This window comes from Anolis sagrei, chromosome 1 (assembly GCF_037176765.1).
Source record: "Anolis sagrei isolate rAnoSag1 chromosome 1, rAnoSag1.mat, whole genome shotgun sequence".
NCBI lineage: Eukaryota > Metazoa > Chordata > Lepidosauria > Squamata > Dactyloidae > Anolis > Anolis sagrei.
In genome coordinates, this window is record NC_090021.1 from 188829625 (window position 1) to 188855875 (window position 26251).

The 26251-nt window shown below is 39.8% G+C and overlaps 1 protein-coding gene across 4 annotated transcripts in view; it reads left to right on the forward strand.

The window, feature by feature from the left end:
• ZNF385B (zinc finger protein 385B) overlaps positions 1–26251 on the forward strand; it is a 265765-nt gene that overhangs the window by 47942 nt on the left and 191572 nt on the right. The window contains exon 1 of one of the 4 annotated variants that reach the window (XM_060779919.2): positions 16415–16591. The exons of 2 other annotated variants lie outside the window; for them this stretch is intronic. Coding sequence is in view for 1 of the 2 variants with exons in the window: in XM_060779912.2 (XP_060635895.2) it covers positions 17388–17412 (25 nt within the window). In the remaining variant the exon portion in view is untranslated. Of the gene's footprint in view, positions 1–16414; positions 16592–17229; positions 17413–26251 lie in introns of those variants that run through there. One more of the 4 variants, XM_060779912.2, reaches the window with a different exon arrangement.

A 26251-nucleotide genomic window follows, 5' to 3' on the forward strand; every position in this document is an offset into this window, starting at 1 on the left:
GTGCCCTTAGAGGAACTTGTCTCGGGTCTTCAAAATGAATTCTTTAACAATCTAAATTACAATCAATCTGATAATTTTCAGTGGATTCATAGATCAAGGAAATACTACAAATCTATTTTTCCCCAAATTATTGCTGCTTCATCTTTGGCTGTCTATGTATTAAAAATAAAAGTGGCTTTCTTGCTTTTATAAAGATGCGAAATGTGCTTGGATCCTATTTTTTTTTAGACATAAGCTTTTAGGGGTCACCTTTTATAAAAGTTATATCCATCATCCTTTCTTATACCAAGACAGATGGAAAAGCATTGCTTAAGCAATGCTATCTAGAGGAGACAGAGGTAGCTGCTTTTGAACAGCTTTTGCTGGTACAGCAAAGTATTAATGAACTGACAGACTGAAAATCTCACTAGGAAGGAGCTTATTTGTTTTCATAGATATGAAGGATTTGCCCTTTTACACTTTGGAGGTTTCATTCTGTTTGCACTTTTGTCATGTAAAAATTAGATACTTGTTAAAAAGTTCTTTCTTCTTATCCTTCTCCTTTTGTATGGGTTGTACTGGGAGATAGAACAATGGTTGCTCAAAAAGCATACCTGTGGTAAATCAAGCTATATTGGAAATAGAATAAAATTGGAATAGATATATAGAAGTAGAAAAACAGTCTAACTTCAAAAATGTAAACTGAAAAAAATAAGTTTTGAATCTTTTCTGGAACTGAGTCTGCAATGAGGGGGGAGGAGGGAGCAAGGGAGGAGGGAGGGAGGAGGGAGCAAGCTTGTTTTCTGCTTCCTTGGAGACTAGGACGCGGAACAATGGCTTCAAACTACAAGAGAGGAGATTCCATCTGAACATTAGGAAGAACTTCCTGACTGTGAGAGCCGTTCAGCAGTGGAACTCTCTGCCCCGGAGTGTGGTGGAGGCTCCTTCTTTGGAAGCTTTTAAGCAGAGGCTGGATGGCCATTTGTCAGGGGTGATTTGAATGCAATATTCCTGCTTCTTGGCAGGGGGTTGGGCTGGATGGCCCATGAGGTCTCTTCCAACTCTTTGATTCTATGATTCTATGAGGCCTTGCGGACTTTTGGCCAGCAAGGAATTTTCATGCTTCTGATGTATTTTATTATTAAACAATTTGCTATTTATTTCCTATACTTCTTAAACTAGAAATCAGTTATTGGTAAATGTAGTTAACATAATGCTGTGGTAATATATTCCTGATCTATTCATTCCTATTAACATTCTGGCAGCTATAAAAGGTTTCCCTGAATGCCGGATGTGAATCCCCAGTTCTAACTACAATTTTAATCATGTTTTAAGGGATGTCCTTGTTACTTTCAACTTATATTAATTTTGGTTCTGTTGAAGGGCAATGTGCCCCAGTGTGTCAAATGCCTTCTGTTGCTACATACCATTATGTCAGTTTCAGCTTATGGCAACTATGAACAGGAGATCTCAATGAGACCCTATTATAAATAACCCCACTCAGGCCTTGTAAACCCAAGGCTGTGTCTTCTTTTATTGAATCAGTACATTAACAATACAGGCAGTCCTCGAGTTGCAAACAAGATAGGTTCTGTCAGTTTGTTCTTAAGCTGAATTTGTATGTAAGTCAAAATGGGTACATTTTTAAAGTGTAATTCAGATATATGTATGTATGCATGCGTGCATGCTTTGGATAGCATAGGGAAGGGTTAATTTTGCTGTCTGTGCCCCTATCACCCCTGTTCGGGAGATCTGTCTCTGTGATAATTGGACTTGGAGGCACACAATAGCAACAATTATTAGTAAGTTATGTCATCTCATGATGATCCAACGTATAGTAGCCTCAATTTAATCATTGTGGTTTTGACTGAGAGTTCAGACTTGATTTGCTCTCTTTTCTTTTTGGTAGTCCCTGATAGCCATTGGATTCTTCTCCTCCGCCACCTTTCAGATGATTTGGGGATTTGGGATTGTTTGCTTGTTAGTTTGGTGTGTGTGTTTTGTTGTCATCTTTCTTCATTATACAGCTTTCACGAGAATACATACTATGTTATGGATAGTTCCTGCTTTGATATTTCATTAAATTTAATGATACTGTATTTAGGCATGTCAGTGATCCAAATTATATTGGCAGTGGCTTTCCAGAGATGCTCTACAGCAGTGGTCCCAACATTTGGTCCTCCAGGTAGGAATTGTGGAAGCTGATGTCCAAAAAACCTAGAGGACCAAAGGTTGGGAACCACTGCTCTATTATTATTATTATTATTATTATTATTATTATTATCTTTATTTATACCCCACTAACATCTCCCGAAGGACACGATGCAGCTTACAAAGGCCAAGGCCCTCAGTAAAACAACAGCATAACAAATACATAATAAACTCATAAAGCAACCAAAAAACATTAAGCAGTAACAGTAAAACAATAAAACAATACACCGTGACACATTTAAAAACTAGGGCCGGGCCAAATGTACAGATGCTCTACAGATATAGGAGAGTTCTTCACTGCAGCAGAATCTCCCCCCCCCCCCCCCATATATATATAGTCTGGTGCCAACTTCAGAGCGGTGTTTGCTGTCAGATGTAGGAAGAAATGTGTACATGTGTGATCCTTCAAGTTGCCTCTTGATTTATGATGACACCATAATTTTTTTGGATTTTCTTAGGCTATGAATACTCAGGCAGTTTTGTCAATTCCTTCCTCTAAAGCAGTGATTCCCAACCTTTGGTCCTCCAGGTGTTTTGGACTTCAGCTCTCACAATTCCTGACAGCTGGTAAACTGGCTGGGATTTCTGGGAGTTGAAGTCCAAAACAACTGGAGGACCAAAGGTTGGGAACCACTGCTCTAAAATAAAACACATAATCCGAGGTATTTATTGTCTCCCATCCAAGCACTAACAAGGGCTGACCCTGTTTAAGTTTCCAGGGTCAAGTGAGACTTGGTGCCTTTACAGCAGACCTCTTCAACCTGCAGCCCTCCAGGAGTATGTGCCTCTATCTCCTAGAAGCCCCTATTTCCAGCTTGTTCAATGGTCAGGAATTCTGGGAGCTGAAATTCAAAACACCTGGAGAGCCACTGGTTGAAGACATCTGCTTTATGGTATTTAGACCTCACTGTCAGTCTATTCCCCTCAAGCAAATTTCATCTAAGGGCATTGTTTTGCCTCTAGGCCACTACTTGGTGTTTAATTATGCATGTTTAAAAAACCTTAACTTGCATTTCAAGGATAATACTTTTCTACCTAATAGATTTGCAGGAATTATTATGGTGATAATACAGGTGATATAACACTTAAAATTCAGTATTACTTAGCAGGCTGTCCTCAGCCTTTTTTAAAAACTCTAGAACAGACACATATGCTAATCTCTTTTGACATATTAATAACTGTGTTCAAAATGACCTTGTTTGGTTTAACACATACCTATTTAGGATATTTAAAATAAATATTTGTTAATTTGCTACTGATATGTTAAAATGCATTTGTTTCTGTTTATCTACAGTAGGGCTGAGGAACATGTGAATTGGAGAAAGGTGAGAGGAATGAGAGGAAATGGATGGATGGACCTCTGATCCCCACTGAGGATTCCCATCCTTTTGAATTGCCCTCTTGTTAGCAGCCTTGGCCCTTACTTATGTTGTCGAAAAATTGCCCCCTCCAAAAATATAAACTCAATACAAGTTTCGAAGCCAAAATATTAATTTTTGGCTATTTATTATTTCAAGTTTTACAGTGTCAAAACCTCATCCTCCCAGTGGTCCACAGTAGACTTTATTTCTACCAAGTCCGGTGAGGAACTACACATTCTGGAAGGGATTAGTTAACCTTTTACCAAACTAATCCCTGAGGGGAAATGAAGAGGAAATGCCTGCCCACGAAACCCAGAACAATGAGCCTACCCCCAAATCCACTAACAAAAGAGTTTCTCTCTATGCTTCAAAACTGTACATCTCTGGCTTCTCTTCAAATATCATTTATAATATACGCATGGTTATAACATTTTTGAGACCCTTTGTATGAAAAAATAACTAAGCTGTGCGGGAGTGGTTAAGCATATTTGTATAGATGCTGTCCAGCACATTTGAGAAAGTCTTACACAAAATATCTTGCTTGTGTACATATGTGCCTGAGGGACTTTGTTGGCTGCCTACCTACTATGAAAGAGAATGCTAGCCGGAAGACCCAAGTCCTTTGAAGAGAAACATCAGCCTCCTTAGGGAATCTGAAAATGAGATGCTGCCAGACTCCAACAACACACAGATAAAATCTATATGTTTTTCATTGAACTTATCATATCTGCATAACAGCCCTATTGTGTTCTGAAGCTCACCCTTTGTACAAACCAAATTTGGTCAATAATCTCATCATGGACTGTTTACATGCGGATTCACCTTGTTTGCCTGCCCGCTCTCTTTCTGGGTGGTACTTTCCAAATGACATCAGCTCCAAGCCTACCAGTAACAACTGTTTATTTTTACCACCATGGAGGAGACTCCATCCACCCCAGCCAACAAGGACTCGGATTGAAGCCAGACTGATTTCTGACCAATCAGGAAGGCGTGGGAACTTTGAATGGCTGGCAAAAAGTATAAAAGGCCTTGCACTGTATTTCATAGTTATGTCTGATCTTTTTGAACAGATACTCTGAATCAGACATACTTTCAAGTCTGAAAGTAATAAATTCCTGTTGCCTTCAAACACAGTTTATGTGTTGATCTGGCTGGCAAAGTAGAGTGATGTGCTGGGCACCAGATCCTAAGCTCACTCCTTGGTGAATAGGTGAATTTCGCTTCACTTATGTCTAGTTTGGATTTTCAGTCTGCTTTGTCCCCTTTTTCTCAGTCCATCTGACTGTTGGGGGAAATCCCCAATGGATCATGAAGAGAACCAGCCATCTTAGACCATGCCTTGCAAAACATGTGCAGGCATTGCTTTGCTAATGTAGACCATCTAGCTGGCACTGTTCATCCATAGCAGAATCTATTTTGAGTGAGCACTCAGCAGGTGCCAAGCAGAATAGTGATTGAATGTTGACAGAGTGTTGGAGGAGAATGGGATGAGTAAAATACAGCCAGTCTATCTGATCTGTTCACTTTGGGTAATGTGGAAGACACTGTGCCAATAGCAAAGGACCAGGCTGCTACCATTCCAGTTGTCTTTTCTAACGGAAACTGGGGCAAGAGCATCTTGATGATAAAATTAGTTGGGCTTACCTGTCATACATTAATACTTAAATATGTGTTTGTCTCTGTGAAAATGTGACAACGCTAATGCAAATTGTGCCCATAGAAAATTATTTTGGTAATATTCAGAGACAGCAGTGAGATTATCTTTAAAATGTGATCTTGGCCACAATGTGGACAGCACAATTGGGTATGATACAGACTGGTTCATTGTGCACACAAACCGCTGCCACGATTTCTTTTCCCTGTGTTTTCTTCTCCTCCCTCGTTGCATGAATGCCTCTGTTGATGTCATTATCCTGCAATGGCCAGGATATCTCCAAGAGCTTTGTGGCCATTTGGCAACAGAGATGACAAGATTATATTCCAGTAAGGTCAAACTGGTTTTGGCATAGCTGGACTATGTCGACTTTGCCCTATTACTGCTATAGGCCAGGGAATATGTGGTTGCTTCATGAGCCCCACAAGGGCATTACTGGTCTGAGCTGGCTGCAGACTAAGCAGCCACCGTAAGTATGCCCCTAGAGGCATCCAGAGAGTAATTCTCTATTTTTCAGCATCCCAACCCTCCAAACCATCAGTGGATAGTTTAAGAAAATGTCTTAGGCTTTTGTATGCAACATTGGTAAAGTTATATCTAACCTGCAGGATTCTAGACTTTATTTGCAGACAGCACAGATAAAGGAAAAAAATAAAATAAAAACAAACACAATAGAAATTATACTAATAAGGAAAGCAGAGATAAGAAAGAAAGGAAAAGGAATTAATATTAATATTAATATTTAAAAGAGAAAGACTAAAGGTGAGTGTACAGTTTAAGTCACTGAATTTTAAAGGATATCAGATAACAATGTGTGTGTCAAATGTAATGAATTTTGTGTGTTTCTATAGTGATATTTGTAAAAAGCTTACATGATAGTATGTACGGATACCCCCAAAGTGCCATGCACTATCACAAATACATAATTATCACCAGAGAAAATAGTGAATCTTATAATTATTTTCTGTTTGCATTTTGCTGGATTTAGTGTAGCAACAATAAGTGTCCACAAGATGGTGCTGTGAGCATTCACACAGTTGTGGTTACAGGCACTTAACCTGCTCACTCCTCCTGGCATCATTCAGCTCCTCTGGGGAATATGTCTCTCTTTTCCTCTCTTAATGACTATTTGGGCAAGAGAGAGGTAATCATTCTACATATGGCCCAGCTTTAACAGTCAAATCCCTCTCTCCTCGCCCCTGTTTACATCCTTCTGCCACTGGCATTGCTAGGATGTTTATTTTCAGATGTAAGGAAGGGAGGAACTCATATGTTTTCCAAAGCTATTTATTATACAGAAACAAATTCTGTCATTTGTCACTTATTTATTCCTTATTGAGTACCAAATCTGATGCAGTAGTTTGCAAAACTGAGGCATCACTTTGAAATATGCAAGCACATGCAGAATGCAATTTACTACAAGAAATACCCAAGAGGCATAGACTGGAATTAAGTGTGAGGCTTCCAGAAATGCAAATAACATTAAAGAGAAGGAGAATAAGAATGCTTCGGGGTGTGGAGTTCTTTTCTCTAACTGCCAGCAAGCATTGTCTAGCTGTCATTGTTAGCCACTTGTAAAAAAAATATGAATGAGGTAGGATGAATTTTACAGCAACAGCTTTCCAAAAGCCCCCTAAAAAATATCACCAGTCTATAAAACATATGTAATTTTGTAAAAATACCCTAACCAGTTTTAGGAAGCATGAGCTGCTTTAAAGTTTTCCTTTTGCAATTTCATTTAACAAAATTGAATTAATAGTTATTTCTGCAGATATTGATATTGAGTGAAAAGCCTTTAAAACCAGTTTTAATTTTTTGTCAAGAAGTTGTTGCTTACTTCAAAGTCTGCAGTATTCATATTATTATGACACAAAACTGTACAGATTATTATTTTTTGCAGAATGGGCCTGTAATATCCTAGAAAAGGGTGTTGTTGGTTCTTCACACACACACGGACACACACTACGTATGTTTCTATTCCATCTAGCCAAATGGAAAAGTCTGTTCAGTTGAAAGATTAGTGCACTTTAAACATTTTGACTAGTTCTAATAAACACATTGCCAAATCGAGGTGGTTGACTACCTAGTAGGACTGTATAAGTCGTATCTAATTTGTTAGATCTGTGCATATGACATAATATCCAACACACAGGCATTGCCCGTGCCAAAAATTTAAGAATCGAAACGTTTACCTGGTATTTTTGTGTAATTTATGTAAATATAACTCTCTGTGGTGCAGTTTTAATTCACAGAGAAGGCACTACTGGGAAGCGAAGCCAAACCTGTTGCCATGCCTCTCAGTCAATCAGGGCTGAGGGAGCGGAGAGAGGAGGCAGAGGTGGAGCCACGACTATTGGGCAATTTCACAATGTTTTCCCCTGCCCCGGACTGTTTTGTGCCATGAGAGTGAGCTTTTCTTCAAAGAAAGTTACTCTCCCTGACTTTCCCTGTGGCAAATTGGTTGATTTGCAGATTTGGAATTGATTTGGTTGCCTCTTTGTCTGTTTTTATAGCTCAAAACAACTTATTTTGGGCAAACAGATTAAAACTGCTGCTTCTGGTCAGTCAAAAGGTATATCGGGAAGAGGAGTTCAGCCTGTATTTCATGGGGTTTCCTTTCTCCTGAAGATGAATTTAGGCATAATACCTGACTCAACTACTGAACCAGGTTTTTGTGGCAACAGGATTACATCCACACAGTTGAGATTTGTGCATGAGCTGCATCTCTGAGAAGTCAGATCTGTCGGAAGAGATACATTCCTTGCTAATGTCCCACCTGGACTACTGTTAACACCCTGTACCTGGAACCGCCTATAAAAGTGTTTGGAAATGTCAGTCAGCCCAAAGAGTTGCAGTCAGATTGTTAACTTGCACGGTTTGCAGGGGACACACACCTCCCTTACTGCAACAGCTTCACTGGCTACCAGTCTTGTTCTGGGTATAGTTTCGAATGTTTGATATTATCTACAAAGCCCTATACAGCTCAGGTCCATGGTCTCTGAAGGGTCATTCCCCTCCATGTAAGCCTGCTCATGTGTTGAGATCTTTTTATAGGATTCTTTTCTCCAATCCATCAAACTCATAAGGTGTGTCCATGAGAACATGGAAGAGGGTGTCCTTGTCATTGCTTTCAGGCTTTGAAGGCCTATCCTAGAAAGATTAGACTAGTGTCCTTTTTATTCTTTCATAAGTTTAATTCCATCCCTAGAACAGGATTCAGAACCTTGGATAGCATATTTGAAGTCCAGACTAAAACTGAATGCATATTCACAGATCTCACAGACATGGAAACCACCAGCTGATATTGGATGGGATCATTTGACATGAGTGAATGTGATTTATTAGTAACATTGAAAACCATATTATCTATTATGAAGAAATACTGAGCTGCAAATTCTTACTTTTCAAAATCTTTTTTCCCTGTGCCATTTTATTAAAGGTCTTTTCTCTCTTCCTTGTCCGTGGAGATCAATTATAGACTATATTGGATTTCAGAACCTTGGTAAAAACCTTTGTTAAGTCAACATTGTGCAGTTACTGCTGATCTACTGGTTTTACGTTTTCTTAATGTATGGGATCACCATTGCTTTGAAGATAGGATTTCAACCTGTCCACCAAAACCCAACAGTTTTTCTCCTTCAAGGCTCATATATTTGAATATCACCAGAGTGATTATTTTTTTCTCTTTAAGAAATGTGAAATACTACCAAAGTGATAATCAGCGTTCTCCAGCAATTTAGAAGTAAATGCTAAGGCACTTATTTTATTTCATGTTTTATTTATCAGAACAGCTACTAATTGTGCTATGCTACTATAGTTACATGTACCTACAAAATCTGTGTTTCTGATGTTAGATGATTAAAATGGTTCATTTACATAATTATCATTTGTAATGGATTTAAAAGTTTAGGTTTGATCTTTAAAACAGATGTACTGCAAACAACTTAGAACTGTATACAATAATTTGCATTTTTTTTTTAAAAAAAAAGTCTTTCTCTGGCATGCTACAGAACACTTCCCCCCATGGTATTAGCTACATCTGTTTCTTGATTAATGAAAGTACTATCATAGTGGTTCTAACTGTAGAAGTTCTTTATTAGGCATCCTGTGTATTATCTCGACACAGTTCATAGAGCAGCTGTTCTTTGGCTGCTGACATGCCTTCGATGTTGATTGAGATAATTTTTATAGTTCATCCTGAAAAGATCCTGAAAAGGTCCATTGGTTTGTTTGTTTATTTAATAGAATGCCAAGTTTGCAAACTTTGTGTTTTCTCAAATACATTGGTTAGCTCCTGATATGACAAATAGATAGATAGATAGATAGATAGATAGATAGATAGATAGATAGATAGAGATAGATAAGGCATTCTGAATTTTTTTTCCACAACTCAGGTCTCCACCAAAGATAATGGATTTCTCCCCTATATATTTTGTTACTTGCTTTCTCCAGATGTTGGACTGATAGCTGTTAAGTCCCAGGACATGAATGTTTCTTGTTTATTGCTATTGCTTAGTTAAAACAGCTGGCAAGTGTTCTTCCCTGCAAAAAATACCTAATTGTAAATTACTGTAACTCTGAAGTATAACAAAATGAAAACACTTGTTTTCAGGAATGTGAGAATAAGATCATTATCAGTAAGGGCCAATACAGATGTTCAGCAGATGTACCTTTTGTGTGTACAGTGAAGATTCTGTGTCATAGTGAAAGCTGTTTGTATGCATCTTGCTTTTCCATTTCATGATAATCCCAAAAAGGTACAGGTAGAGACAGAATTCATATCACATCCTTTAGCTACAGAGTGAATTTGGCTTTTTTTGCCATGCCATCATGGACAATGTTGTATGCTTTCAAGCTTTTGACTACTCTAAGGCAAACCTGTCACAGGGGTTTCTGAGGCTAAAAGTTTGCGACTTGCCCACAGTCACCCAGAGGGTTTTTATGTTCAAGTGATGATTCAGACCATGTTCTCCTGAGTCATAGTCCAATTCTCAAACCACTAGCTCTCTCCATACAAGTAAGTTGAAGACTGGTTAAACTGTGAGCTTTTGATGAGCTGCGTGCCCATCAGAAGCTCACATATACTGCAGAGTAAGTATATGCTTTGGCCACCTGGCTGCAAAACCAACAATGAAACCTCTTGCCTTTTTTCTAAGGTGGAGCCCTCATTTTATCCTCAGTGAGATAGACTGAAGAACAAGGAGACAACCAAGGACCAGTATATTTAATAGGAAATGATTATTCAACCAGGGGCTCTCCAATTTTACACTCATATTTTAGTCTGTGCGTCAGACTAGTCTCTATTACTTTATAGATTAATTTTTTAAAATACATTACTATAATTTTTGATACTTTGGAAGGGTACATGGGTAATCTTGTGACATCAGTAGACAGCAGCTAGTTAGAAGTGTGTGCAGAGACCTAATGTGGATACATGGACTGACTGATGTATGAATGTCAACAGAGTTATCTGTGACTGAGTTTATTTTGATTTTTTTTTTGTTGGCAGCTGAGTGCCATTGCAAAAATGACACCGTTTTGTTCATCAGGACCATTCATATGCTGTTTGCTTTGTAATATTTCCTGTCTAAATGCAGCAGCAAAATAACATGTAGCATTAACCTAATGAGCAATTACTATTATAACATTTTACTAAGTGAAGCATTACAATAAAAAGTAAAAAAAAAAACCCAGTAAAATAGTCTGAAGAGTGATGTCATGTAGGAAGTAAAGTGTTAGGACAGCTGATTTTTTGGATGGGAGAAATAAGAGGAGAGGCAAAATATGTTTGTTAATAGAAAAGGTGCATTGTGAGTGTATAAACCAGAGATTTAGCCAAGGCAATCAATGCAAATTCTCAAAACATGGGGAAGGTGAGTCAGTGGGTGAATGGATGGAAAGCTGAAAACTGATTGAATGGAATCAGGGCGGAGCAAAATGGAAATGGCCATTAAAAAACTAAAAAACAATGTACATTTAGATTGAAAGCAGCTTTAGGAACATAAAAAGTTACTTCAGGAATATAAAATGTATTATGTGACACTGGGTTTGGCTTAAAATTAGCATTTACTAAAGAACAGCTTATTCAAAAAACTATTACAAAGACCTTTAAATGTTCTTTTATTATAACAAATAAAAGTACAAGGAAAGGTTTTGTTTTTGCTGGTTTGTGAGAAATAAGCAAAAGAAGGCCAATAAATGGAAAAGAAATCATCAGCTTCAGTAAAAAAGAAGATATTTTGTCTACTAGGTTGTCTATAATGTCAAAGAGACATATAATGTTATAATGATATAATGATATAGGCAATACACAGTATTGCCTACAAATCTACCTGCTATATAGTTTTTTAAAAAATAACATGAGAGAAATAAAAATATGAGCAACTTTTAAAATATTTTATTTTTATTTATCTTGGCTTGTGTGTCTTTTTAAAAAAATGAATTGTGATGTGAATAGTTACAGAAAAAGTAAGGAGAAAAGGGCTTGGGATTAAAGATAGGCAGTTACTCTAGATTTCAAATGACAAGGAGATGGTAAAGTTGATATATTGGACAGGTACATATAATTACAGGTCTTACCAGCGAGGAAGAGGTCTGGGGAGAAGCCAAATATGAGTTTTTTGTTGTTATGTGTATATGTTAGGTTGACTTAAAGCGAGCTTAAAACAAGCTATCATAAAAACGCTGTTGAAAAAACCATCACTGGACCCCACTCAATTAGACAACTATCGGCCAGTTTCCAATCTTCCCTATTTGGGCAAAGTCATGGAACGTGTGGTGGCAACACAACTCCAGAGATTTCTGGTAGACACTGATTATCTAGATCCGGCACAGTCTGGCTTTAGGCCGAGACATGGAACTGAGACAGCCTTGGTCGCCTTGGTAGATGATCTTCGCCGGGAACTGGACAGGGGGGGTGTGTTCCTGTTAGTTCTGCTGGACCTCTCAGCAGCCTTCAATACCGTCGACCACGGTATCCTTCTGGAACGCCTCACAGATATGGGACTTGGGGGTACTGCTCTGCAGTGGCTCCAGTCCTTTCTTGAGGGATGGTCCCAGAAGGTGTTACTGGGTGACACCTGTTCGGCCCCACAATCGTTGCAGTGTGGAGTCCCACACGGTTCAATTCTGTCCCGGATGTTGTTTAACATCAACATGAAGCCGCTGGGGGAGATCATCCGGAGTTTCGGAATGAGGTGTTATCTCTATGCAGATGATATCCAAATCTGTCACTCCTTCTCACCTGTCACCAAGGAGGCTGTCCAAACCTTGAACTGGTGCTTGGCTGCTGTGTCGGACTGGATGAGAGCTAACAAATTGAAATTGAATCGAGGCAAGACAGAGGTCCTACTGGTCAGTCGTAAGGCCGAACAGGGCATAGGGTTACAGCCTTTGTTAGACGGGGTTACACTCCCCCTGAAGACGCAGGTTCGCAGCTTGGGAGTGATCCTGGATTCATCGCTGAGCCTGGAACCCCAGGTCTCAGCGGTGGCCGGGAGAGCTTTTGCACAATTAAAACTTGTGCACCAGTTGCGCCCGTACCTTGGGAAGTCGGATCTGGCCACAGTGGTCCACGCTCTTGTTACATCCCGAATAGATTACTGCAACACACTCTACATGGGGTTGCCTTTGAAGACTGTTCGGAAACTTCAATTAGTCTAGCAGGCGGCAGCCAGATTACTCACCGGAGCGTCATATAGGGAGCATACCACCCCTCTGTTATGTCAGCTCCACTGGCTGCTGATCCAGTTCCGAGCACAATTCAAAGTGCTGGTATTGATCTACAAAACCCTATACGGCTCCAGCCCAGCGTATCTGTCCGAACGCATCTCCCTCTACGTCCCACCTCGGAGTCTGAGATCTTCTGGGGAGGCCCTGCTCTCAACCCCACCTCTATCACAAGTGAGATTGATGGCAACGAGAAGCAAGGCCTTCTCGGCAGTGCCCCCTCACCTGTGGAATTCACTCCCTGGGGAAATTAGGTCATCGACATCCCTCCTCTCCTTCAGAAGGAAATTAAAAACATGGTTGTGGGACCAGGCTTTCGGGCAATCTGGCAGTTAGACAATGATGACTAGACAATATGGAATGAATTTATGGACTCTGAGATGGTGAATGCTGAGTATTGACTGGTTTTATTGATTTTTATTGATTTTGTTGTATAAAGTGACTGTTTAATTGTTATAATTGCTGTATACATGTTTTATCCATTGTTTATGTTTATGCTGGCATCGAATTGTTCCTTTTGTAAGCCGCCCTGAGTCCCCACTCGGAGGTTGAGAAGGGTGGGGTAGAAATGCGTGAAATAAATAAATAAATAAATAAATATGGGGTATTCTTGGAAAATATTTTTAAAGGTCTCTAAGGCTGGGAGACTTGCCCAATGCATCCAGTGGATTTCCATGGTTTAGCAGGGATATAAACCCCATTCCCCCCAAAGTATTAGTCCAGCACTCAGAACATTACATGACACTTTGTGTGTATGTGTTACCAAAAGCCATATGGACACCCAAGAAGAGAAAAAATAGGTAGGATAAACAGAGATTGAAGAGGAGCTTTCACAGAGGAAATGTGGAGTGGGGAGTCTGCAAGAAGAAAAGAAGATCATGGAAGAGAGAAAGGAGAGGAGCAATAGAGCCATCCATTAAAGATAGAAGACAGGAAAATAGGAAAAAGTGGAGACTTGGTAATGAGATTAACTTCGGCTTTGGCGAAGGCAGCTTCACTGAATTTGGAAGCAGAAGCTTGATCCTTGGAGCTCCATGGGTTTGAAAGAATCTGGAGCAATTGTCATTGTGCTCTGAGGAGGAAGAAGCATGACTGGACAAGAGTTTTGAAAGTGGGGATGGGTCGAGAACAGCATATTTAGATTTTAGGCATGACTGTGATAGTGAGATGCGAGAATGCAGTTGAGAAGGTGGTAGAGATGCAGAATTGTTGATGATTTTGCCAAAATGGAGAACAGTTGGATTTTTGGATCACTGAAATGGATAGTGGTGAAAGCAGTGTAGTAATGTTGCTTAGGCAGCAATAAAAGAGGTGAAATGGTAAAAAGAGGAAGGCCTCAAAGTGAGCAAAAGTCAGATCTTTTATTTTCCTGAAAATGTACATAGTTAGCTGAGTAGTAATAACAAATGAAGTTAGTAGGACATAGAACATGGTCAAAAGTGGCAGGTGAAATAAAAGGAAAATCTTTGGGCAAGTCTGCTATCATAGCATTAGACTGTAGGTTATGATCAGAGTTGAGTCTACAGAAATGGATGATGTGTGCTTCAGGACAGAGTGGGGAGTCAGTAGTAGAAAGAGACAACTCTCAGATAATGAAAGTGGCAAGGCTTAGTGGAATGAGTCCAAAGCTGCAAGACAAAGCAGGAGCTTAGTGAGAGCAGCTGGCGGTTAGCTGGATTGGTGATGCACTGAATTCATCAGGGAGCAACACTAAAATATAAGGACTTTATCAGGCAGTTTTCCTCATCCATTTCTACACTCTTCAAAGACGGATTCCCACAGAGCCCATCAAACAATGCAGAAGTCTTCCAGTGGTTGCTTGTGGGTCTCCCATCTTCCCAGTGTAAAACTCCGCCTCCACAATGTCTAGATATGGGAGGATTTCAGAGCTAGGCAAGAGGACAAAGGCAAACTATGTATCAAGGCTATTGTTCTATAACAAGAGTCAGTGGGGATAAAGGGGTGACAGTGCAGTGATCCCTCCACGTTTGTGCTTTAACTTTAGCAAATTTTTGGTAGATTTGATTAATATGGACTCAGGGAATCTCTAAGGCAGTGGTTCTCAACCTGGTGTCCCCAGATGTTTTTGGCCTACAACTTCCAGAAATCCCAGCCAGTTTACGAGCTGTTAGGATTTCTGGGTGTTGAAGGCCAAAACATCTGGGGACCCCAGGTTGAGAACCACTGCTCTAGGCCCTTCAGTCAGGCCAACTTCCACTGTATCCCTTCAGTACAGATTGACCATAAAGTCATGCAGATATAAATAGAACACCTGATTAAGAATCGCTAGGTCCTCCAGCACAGCTCTGGTCAATTTCTGGCAGAAGTTGACCATAGTGTCACACTGGAGGATTTAGAGCAGTGGTTCTCAGACTGTGGGTCCCAGATGTTTCGGCCTTCAACTTCCAGAAATCCTCACAGTTGCTAAACTTATAGACCAAAACACCTGGGGACCCACAGGTTGAGAACCACTGATCTAAAGACTCCTAGAGAAGTATTCACTCAGGTTAAAAAAAAAAAAACCCAGTGGTTTTTATTCACTTTTTTCAACTTTTGCAGTGTCCTGCACCCCCAATCTCACAGAAGCACCAGGATTGTGGCGCAGCTGGCTGAGTGTCAGCTGCATTAAGATCACTCTGACCAAAAGGTCATGAGTTCGAAGCCAGCCCGGGCTGGAGTGGGTGTCCAGCCATTGTGTAGCCCATTGTCGACCTTTGCAACCCGAAAGACAGTTTCATCTGTCAAGTAGGAAAATAAGGCACCACCTTGTGTGGGAGGCTAAATTTAACTAATTTATGAGGCCATAAAGAAAAAAGACTCCGGGGAATGTGGAATGCGGAAGAACTTCATCGGTGTCGCTGATGGACAATGAAAAGCAGCAGCTCCCCTGGCGGCCAGAAAAAAGTTAAATAGCCTTGGTGTATTTGTGTGTTAAACGTCGTTTGTCAAAACTGGCATTGAATGTTTGCCATATATGTGTTGACTGTAATCCGCCCTGAGTCCCCTGCGGGGTGAGAAGGGCGGAATATAAGAACTGTAAATAAATAAATAAATAAATAAATAGAATAGAATATGGAAGACTGAGTATACAACAATATGGCAATGCAAGAGAGGGCGCAGACACTTATACAAATAACTTGCATGTATGAGGAGCAGTTAGAGGCTGGAATTCACAATCCGTCAAGTGGGTGGGTGGAATTCCAGTTGTACCACTATGGGTATTAGCACTGGCTATTTGAAATGAAAGGCCTTATGAATGTGGGGGTCCCACTGTTGCCTTCACAGTGGGATCAATATTCAAGGAGGGAGGCAAGTGTTAGTTGGGCCAGAAGGGAGCATTTAAGGAAGGGATTATGGAGTTAGTGCATGCCAACTTGAGAGTGAGGAAGTAGGAGGAAAAGAAAGGAGGGAGCAGTGGGAGGCAGTGATTGGGGATGAGAATCAGAGAGAGAGAGAGAGGATAGGTGGATGTCACAGTGCTAGAGGAAAAAAGCTGCAAGTTGGGAGAAGAATAGAAGAGCTGGATCAGTTAGAAGCTGCAGAGAGCTTGGATGAGAAGTGGAAGAGCAATAGGGCAAAGAGTGATTATCCCAACATGCCTTTCATTGGATGGAGTAGTTGGATACCAGATGGATTCCACACTGTCTAAATTATCAAGGTCAGTAACCCATAGTCTGACTCTTTCATGTTTTCCATGTTCATTTCTGTCTTTAAGAAAAACAGTTTCTGCCTTTAGCTGTTTTAAGGCATAATATGACTGATGTTTCTGCATTTTTGAGCATGTGTTAAGCATTTTCTTGTGAGCGGGGGAAAAAACCAACAACCTCCGTCAATACATCACTATTTTCATTTTTAAAACATCCTTCAATAATAAACCTCGGTGTAGATATTAGCTATGAATGCTCCTCTGTCACTGAGGAAAACCCAGAGCTAATTTTAACGCTCAAACAGTTTAGGAAGATGATTCTTCATTCTGTGTGGTTTGGAGCTACAGTATATCTATAGAGCCATTTCATAATCATCTGTCTTTGCTTGAATTTGATCGCAGGAGCTGATTCCATGCATTGATAATGAAGCCTTAAGGTTGCCTATTTCTCAGCATAAATCTACCTCAAAAGACCTTCTACTTTGACACTGCCTCGGTGTGTGTGTGTATGTGTGTGTGTGTGTGTGTTTCTGTATAAATGAGTGGTTGGAACTGAAATTGCTCTGCTTTCTTTACAAATGACTCAGTGTGCTTGTCCTTCCCTAAAATGCTGCCAGCGTGTAAAGGATTTTCAATGAGCAGTGCAAATAAGCCAGCAGTGGAGAAGGTTTGAAGCTGCACTGGTATAACAGTTTACTCTCACACGGATGATCAGGGCTGGAGAGCCAGATCTCTGTACCTCTTTCTGGTCACATCTGGAAGTTTTGTATTTCCATCCTGGTTCCTTTAATAAGCTGCTACTGTCATAATGTGGAGTGGACTTCCTAGCAGAGGTGAGCAATGATTTGTTTCTGTTTTAAAAATAAACATTGCAGAATGGGCTTTGAGATACATTCCTATGCATTCTCACATGTTTGGCATTGTTATGTTGTGGAAGTGGCATTGTATGCTTCTGCTATGCCAAGAGAGCAAGCACAAAAGCTAGAAACATGACAAAACCAGATCAGATTATGATGGTTGTTGTTGGTTTGCACTGTAAACACAATTCCATAAAATGAGTTAATCTCCTCTCTTTTTATTGTCCTTTGATTTGCTAAAGAGGTTGACCTAATAGATAATCATTATACATTTCAGATGTGTCAGAATGCAGCTATTGATTGGATATGATTTGTTAATCATTAATCAGGCTAATTAATTATCAGTGTGATTGTGATCAGTATACAATCTGCTGGGCATTAAATCCTACTAACCATGAGCAAAAAATGATATATTGGAGATAAATAGCAAAGATGAATTTCAACCAATAGAATACAAGCAAGAGACTACAAACTGGAGTGATATGGATCTGACTTTGTTGTAATTAAATGGTATGACCTGTCAGGCACAGGACAGCCTCCAGTAATTCATTTGCAATGACAACTTGTTTTATGATGGGCATAAAATTACTGTCACTGCTGCCTAACCATGCTCTAATTAAATATGACATTTTAAGTGCCACAAATCTTTACTTAAGGCATAAATACATGGCTGAAACAAATTGGCAGAGCTTGTCTTACCAGAGCTTAAGTTTTGAAACAGATTGGCAGAGAATTAAGTTGTGTTTACCTATCTAAAAACTTCTAGTCAATCATTCTGATGTTAAAATTATTCATTAAACCATGTTATTGACTTGTTTGTTTTAGTTGTGATACGTATTGCTTTAGTCTTAGCTCTGGGTGGTAGTATCCTACCTAGAGAAAATTACCAGCCATTATAAGAAAAGTGGGATTTTTGTTTATTGAATGACTACTTAAGAACTTTGCAGCCCTTTCATAAGAAACTCACCTGTTTCGTGTTATTTCCCAGTACAAATATTCATGAAGCAGTTGTTTTTATAGCTTCCAACCACAGAGTTAATAGATAAGAATATGTTTGTTTGACAGAAGATTCAAGAATTTCCATTAACTGACAGTAAATGTAAAGCATGGCTAAGCAGGGGAGCAAAACCATTTTGTATTAGCCAATCTGTCTTTGTAAGTCCCAGGGCCACTATCTTCCTAGAAACCACTGTGTGCTTTTGAAAGCATGAAATTAGTTTTATACTGAGCACATGGTTTCTCATTTAGCAGTTCTTTTTATGGAAATGGTCAATTTATGGTTCACTGCCAAGATTTGGGTCTTCAATCAAAGCTTCTGGTAAGGTGTCCATTGGAGATAACAACTGAAAATAAAGAAATACAGAGAGAAAAAACACTTAGTACAACTGAAAGAATGGAACTGCTCCCAGCAGTAATATCTATTCACAGGATTATTTCTTAAGTTCACCTGTGGATTCACTGTTTTTTTATTGTCATTGCATATTCTTTATTTGTACTTTTTCATAAACAATAACAAAACTTGGAAGGAGCTTTATTACATGTGAAGAGCTCTTGAAAGGAACTTACAGTCTTTTCTGGTAAGCTGTTTTCCAGGACTGCTTCATTTATCCTTTCTCAGAGTTACCTTACTAGAGAATCAAAAGTCGGTTTCTTTTGACTCAGGTTGGATCCATTGCTCCATTTTGTGCATGCAGTCTCTCACAGTACTGATCTTAGGCTGTGAAGCTACAATCCAATAATTACACTTACAGAGAGTACCGTAATTCCCATGGAAACTCAGAGGGACTTCTGAATAGACAGGCAAACGATTGCACTGTTAGGTTGCAATGCTTTGAAGCATACTGAGAAATAAAGCCTATGAAACAGTTTTAATTTCCTCTGTGTAAATGTGAATAGCATCAGACTGCACTCCTGTCTGGGCTCTGTTGGAAGTAAGTCCCACTGGACTCAGTGGGATTAGCTCACAACAGATTAAAATAGCCTGCAACTCTCAGAGGAGGCAGTCTCTTTGGGTGTGAGATGTCCTCCCAGGCTGAACTGTAGGATGGTTTGGTAAACTTCCATAGAAGTTTTAGGTTTGCATAAAACCATACAAGGAAAACCAATGAACACATTTTAAAATTGTTTTACTTTGTGTACCACAAATAGTACACTAGGTTGGATATTCCTTATAATGGAATTCCAAAACCTGAAATATTCAAAATCCACAAATGTCCACATAGATGGCCAAAACAGGGTTTCTGCCATTGCTTTCTAATGGTTCAGTGTACACAAACTTTGTTTCAAACACAAACTTATTAAAAATATTATATAAAATGACCGCCTGATTATGTGTATAAGTTGTACAGGCAGTCCCCAAGTTACGAACAAGATAGGTTCTGGAGGTTTGTTTGTAAGTTGAATTTGTCTGTAATCTAGAACAGGTACATTTTTAGGTGTATCTCAGGCCAAAAATAGATATTGTTTAGCTTTGGATAGCACCCTTGTGGTGTTTGTTTGGCTGTCTGTGCTCTTGTTCAGAAGATTTCCCCTCATTTTCTGTGCCTGTAATCATTGAATTTTGAAATAATTGGCTTGTTGTGGAAACAAAGATTGGAGAAGCACATCCCAGGGAGAAGCGCAAAAGAATTCTTGCGACCCTGGAGAAGGTAGGACATGGTAGACCCCATGACAGACCCCCCTGGACTCAAGATCCTGTTGGTGAATGCCAGGTCTGTCAACGGTAAGACAACTGTCATCCAGGACTTGATCCTGGATGAGAAGGCGGACTTGGCTTGCATCACCGAGACCTGGTTGGATGGGCTGAGTGGGCTAAATCTCACCCAGCTGTGCCCACTGGGCTTCGGGGTGCACCAGCAGGCTAGGGCTGGGGGGGCGGGGAGGAGGGGTTGCAGTAGTCTTTCAGCAGTCTATCTCCATGATCAGTTGCACTGTTCCGCAGTCCTCTGGGTTTGAGCATTCTGAAGTCCACCAACGATGGGATTGAACCAAACTTGGCACACAGGACTCCCATGACCAACAGAAAACACTAGAAGGGTTTGGTGGGCATTGACTTTGAGTTTTGGAGTTGTAGTTCACCTACATCTAGAGAGCACTGTGGACTCAAACAATGATGGATCTGGACCAAACTTGGCACAAATACTTAATATGCCCAGATGTGAACACTAGTGGAGTTTAGGGGGAAAATAGACCTTGACATTTGGGAGTTGTAGTTACTGGGATTTATATTTCACCTACAATCAAGGAGCATTTGAACCCCACCAACGACAGAATTGGGGCAAACTTCCCACACAGAACCCCCATGACCAACAGAAAGTACTGTGTTTTCTGGTGGTCTTTGGTGACCCTTCTGACACCCCCCTGGTGACCCCCCCCCCCCGAGGTCCCAAACCCAAGGTTGAGAAATGCTGCCTTAAGGCCATCCAGTCCAACTCCCTTCACCAGGGCAAGAAAACATAAACAAAGCCCTCCTGACAAAGAACCATCCAGTCATATATATATATATATATATATATATATATATATATGATTCACACACACACACGCACGCACACTCACATACATGCTTATGACAGATATAGTACCATAGATTTGAAAAGGACCCCTAAAGAAGGACAATTATATGTTGCATGTTCCAGAGTAGGCAAACCAGACATCTATACATCAGCACTGACAAAGAAACAAGAAATACTGTTTACCCACGAGGATAGAGAAATTACATATATTAGAAACCAACACTTTCTCATTACTTTATTTTCCAGATCACCAGACTGGGCCACAGCAATGCATGGCAGGGGACAGCTAGTATATTGTTTTATATTGTTTTGTTTGCTTGCTTGTTTTGTTGATGTACTGTTGTATTTGTATTTGACGGGCTTGGCCTCATGTAAGCCGCCCCGAGTCCCTTCAGGGAGATCGTGGCGCGGTATAAATAAAATAATAATAATAATAATAAATTTTCAATGGAGATACTTTTTCCCCACGATAAGTCTTCCAGAAGTGGATTTCCCTTCCTAGGGGTAGATTTTCTCTCACTTCCCATTCATTGTCTCACCTCCATTTTTAACTACGAGTCATTTGTAAGTTGGATGTTTGTAACTTGGGAAAAGTCTGTATATGAAATGCAAATAAATTCTCTGTTTAGACTTGGGCCCTATCTCCAAGATTTTTCATTACACATGTATAATATGCAAGTACAGGTATTCAATAATCCGAAAAAATCCCCAACACTTCTGGTCCTAAGCTTTTTGGATAAAAGATATTCAACTTGTTTTTGGCGAGAGAAGGTGATAATTCTGATGCTTGACTTTAAGCCTATATATTGAAATCAGTGGGCTACAAGTAATCTGTCACTACATTTCAGTGAGAAGATAATGAGGTCACACTTCAAAAGTAATGCAACAAATTAAACTAAGACATCTGTCTTGTTAAAATACAGGATGGTAACTGTGTGACTCTCTAAATATTTTTGACTGCAACTAAATATTGTTAACTGCAATTACCAGCATTCCTCAGTATTATCTACGTTTGCTGGGGCTGATGGGAATTTCTTTCTAGTAGTAACTGGAAGATTACACACTTCCTACCTCTGGCATAAAGATTTTAGGTGGTTTTATGAATTATATTTAAAGGGATATTTTGATGCATTTTAACAAGAATATTTCAGAAGTTTTTTTCAGTTGTCATATTTCTTTTTTCTCCAACACAAAATTAACAAAAAGAGATTTAAAACGTAACAGAGATCATAACAAATAATGCAATTACCTTTTAAACAGTGTAATAAGTATATATTATGGATTACTTTTGAAATACTGAAAAAAGTAACATGAATGAGTTCTTTTTTTCAAAGTGACAGATGCTCCCCCATTATAGTTATGATAATCTATTAGATAGTGGCATTTTTGTCCTCACCAAAATAATGTAAATTAATGTTTACAGGTTGACAGACGTCTGCTTCAAAAACTTGTGCAAAAGGTGTAGAGATGTGTTTATTATAAAGTGTTATTTATAATGTGTTTAAACTGTATTTATAATGTTTATTATAAAGTGTTATCTATAATGTGTTTGAATCTGTATTTATGTATTACATTTGTTGCCAAGGCCTAGCTGTGAGAGATAGGTTGCCATGGTGACAAGGCCGAAGAGGAGGTGGGCGGAGCTTAAGGAGAAAAAGGTTTGAAAGTGGCAGTTAAGCTTCAGTCAGGAGGAAGTGACCCTGAGAAGAAGAGCAGAGCCGGTTAAGGGCTCTGGGGAAACAGCAGAGTCGGGAAAGGACTCTGGGAAAAGTAGTGTAGTCAGGAGGAAGAGACCCTGAGAAGAGGGCAGAGTCAGTTAGGGCTCTGTGGTGGGAAGCTTTATAGATTCAGTTAGATTTAGTGATTGTGAATATTTCTTCAGCAAGGTAGCTGAAGGGAAACCTTGTTAGATTGTTTGAGTAAAAAGAATCTAACAGAGAGGGTTTTAGGATCGCCAGTAGTGGAAGACTGGGGATCAGTGGTTTGATCCGGTAAAGGACAAACAGTGTGAATATTCACAATTAGGAACACTGAAATAATAAAGCACTTCACTGTAGAAGGAGTTTATAAGAATTGTAACATCTAAAGCCTGAATGTATCACAGCCAAGCCATATTGTAACCAACAAGCATGTGCCAAGTTCAACATCTCAATTTTGCAACAATTACGCTTTGTTAATAATAAACTTGTTCTCTTTGTTATTTTAAACCTGCCTCCTCCATTGATTTTATGTTCGGTGTATTCCACTCTACCAAAGTTACCTCACAACGCAAATAGGAGTAAATAGAGACTTTAAGACCAGCGTCTTTACATTTTATTGGTGGCAGTTTAATTTAATAGCAGTTTAGGGTTCCTTATATTTTTGGTAATCCCATTTGGTGGGATAAAGACTTCTTCACATTTTATTGTTGACAAGCGGTGGCATTAACGCTTCCTCACATAATTTTTTGGTGGCAGACGACGGGATTCGTATAACAACTGATCGAGTGCCTTAAGTTTAATTTAGGAATAAGTTGTGAGGTAAAAGTTGTTGACAACATGGCTACCAGGCGGCAGAGAAAGCTGGCTGAGGAAAGAAGAAAGTTCGAGCTCTGAGGCAGAGACAGAGCCAGTGCCTATGACAGAAATGGCTCTTAAGTACAAGCTAGAGATGAAACGATTGGAGATGGAGGAAAAACAGAGAGAGAGAGAATTGGAGATGGAGAGAGAGGCAAAACAAAGAGAATTTGAAGAAAAACAAAGAGAGAGAGAATTGGAGATGGAGGCAAAACAAAAAGAGAGAGAACTGGAAATGGAGGCAAAAGAAAGACAAAGAGAGAGAGAGTTGGAGATGGAGAGAGAGGCGAAACAAAGAGAATTTGAGGAAAGACAAAGAGTGAGAGAATTAGAACAGGAGTTAGAATGGAAGAGAATGGAGTTTGAGTTAGAGAAACAAAGATTGGCTTTGTCTCAAACATCCAGTGATGTTCAGGAAGGGAGATCTGGAGGGGATACCCCAGATTTGATGAAGAAATTCCCAAAATATACCAAGGACGATTGTCCAGAGAAATTCCTAATATCTTTTGAGAGATGTTGTCGAGATTTTGGAGTGGCTAAGGAAAAATGGATGACATACCTTAGGCCACAGATAAGTGGGAAACTTTTGCAGATTTATGGACAGTTGCCTGAAGAATCTTATAGAGACTATGATCTGTTTAAGAAACAGATTCAACAAGAGTTTAGGTTGACTCCGGAATATTATAGATTTAAGTTCAGATCCTTAAAGAAAGATAAAACTCAAAGTTTTGCTCAGGTGGCCTCAAGATTATCTCAACTGTTCGATAGTTGGATAAAGACGTCTGAGGTGGAAGATTATCAACAGCTGAGGGAACTTTTAAAGCTGGAACAGTTTTTTCAGTTAGTGCCTTATGATATTCGCTGGGTGATTCAAGATCGCAAGCCATCCACTATTGTAGAGGCAGCGGTTATGGCAGATCAAATAACAACCTTGAAAGAAGGATTCAAAAGGGAAGATCTGCCAAATGACAAAAGAACAAACAGGCAGCCATTTTATTCACCACAAAAGCGCCCACAGCAAGAAAAGGGTGCTGACTTAGAAAACACCATCTATAGGAGGCAGAGTGTAACAAGACAAACTGCTCCTGAGGTAAAAAGACGATGCTTTCAATGTGGAGAATGGAACCATTTAAAATATCAATGTCCCTTGTTAAGGAAAGAGAAAACAACCCTCTTTGTGAATAAAATGAAAGAAACACCAAAGGCAGAACCGGATACTGTTGCAAAGGAGAGTTCAAGCTCAGAGCCTCAAGAGAAACAATGTTTGTTCATCCTGTCAGGCAGCCCATCTAAGGATTACTTAGAAACAATTTCTATAGATAACAAAGACAGGAAAGGACTTAGAGATACAGGTTCCGAAGTGTGCATAGTACACCCCGAAATCATACCTCAGAAGTTTCAGCAGCCAACCTCTGAAATAAGATTAAAAGGCTTAGGTCCTGCGATACCAACAGCAGTAGTGACTTTGCCAATAGAATATGAAGGATGGAAGGGTATGTGGGATTTTGCAGTCTGTCCTGACATACCATACAAATGTTTAATTGGAAATGATCTGGCTAAGGAGATTGAATACTGTAGGATGGCGTGTGGGGAGAAAGAATGTAACAATGAAAGCCCTGAACAAAAAGCCATGTGTTTTGCCATACAACAAGATGGGGACGAGAGTCCAGAAACCAGCGCTACAGTGGCTGAGCTTGTTAAGAGGACGGGAGGAGTTGAAGAGATTCGGCAGGAACAAGGAGCCGATGTTTCTCTTAAACCTCTATTCACTTTAGCTCAAAACCCCACAGTATCGACAGAAGAACAGCCCTCCGAGTTTATGTTAAAGAATGGTGTTTTATATAGAGAAACCAGAAGTGTAAACTCTACAGAAGGATCAGTAACATGTAGTCAGATTGTAGTGCCTCAAAGTTTTAGGGAACAGCTGATGAGGGTGGCACACGAAAACCCTCAAGGTGGACATTTGGGTGTGAGGAAAACCACGAAGAGAATTACTAAGAACTTTTATTGGCCTGGCATGTTCCAGAGGATCAAAGAGTTTTGCCAGTCTTGTGACATCTGCCAGAGATTGAGTACTGGAAGGGATAAAGTTAAAGCTCCTATGATCCCTATGCCAATAATTGGAGAACCATTTTACAGAGTAGGCATTGACATAGTGGGGCCTCTTTATAAACCAAGCAGACGTGGTTACCGATACATATTAACCATGATTGACTACGCCACAAGATATCCAGAGGCTGTGGCTCTGACTAACATCGAAACAACAACAATTGCCAATGCCCTGTTATCCATTTGGGGGAAGAACTGGATATCCTAGAGAATTGGTTTCGGATTTAGGAACCCAGTTTACTTCCAGGCTTATGTCGAAATTGCTTGAGTTATGTGGAATCAGACACCTGACTTCAACAGCTTATCATCCACAGACAAATGGACTAGTTGAAAATATGAACAAGACTTTAGTCAAAATGATAAAGTCTTACAGTCAAGAGAAGCCATATGACTGGGACGTCAAATTGCAACAACTGTTATTCGCCTACAGGACCGTCCCTCATGACAGTACTGGCTACAGTCCATTTGAATTACTATATGGAAGGAAGGCTCGTGGTCCATTGGATCTGATAAGAGAATATTGGGAAGAAAGTCCAGCGACAGATCCAGTTCCGGTGTCGGAATATTTAAAAGATCTTCAAGCAACAATGCAGCTAGCTAGAGACATTGCTCAAGAACATTTACTTGCGGCTCAGC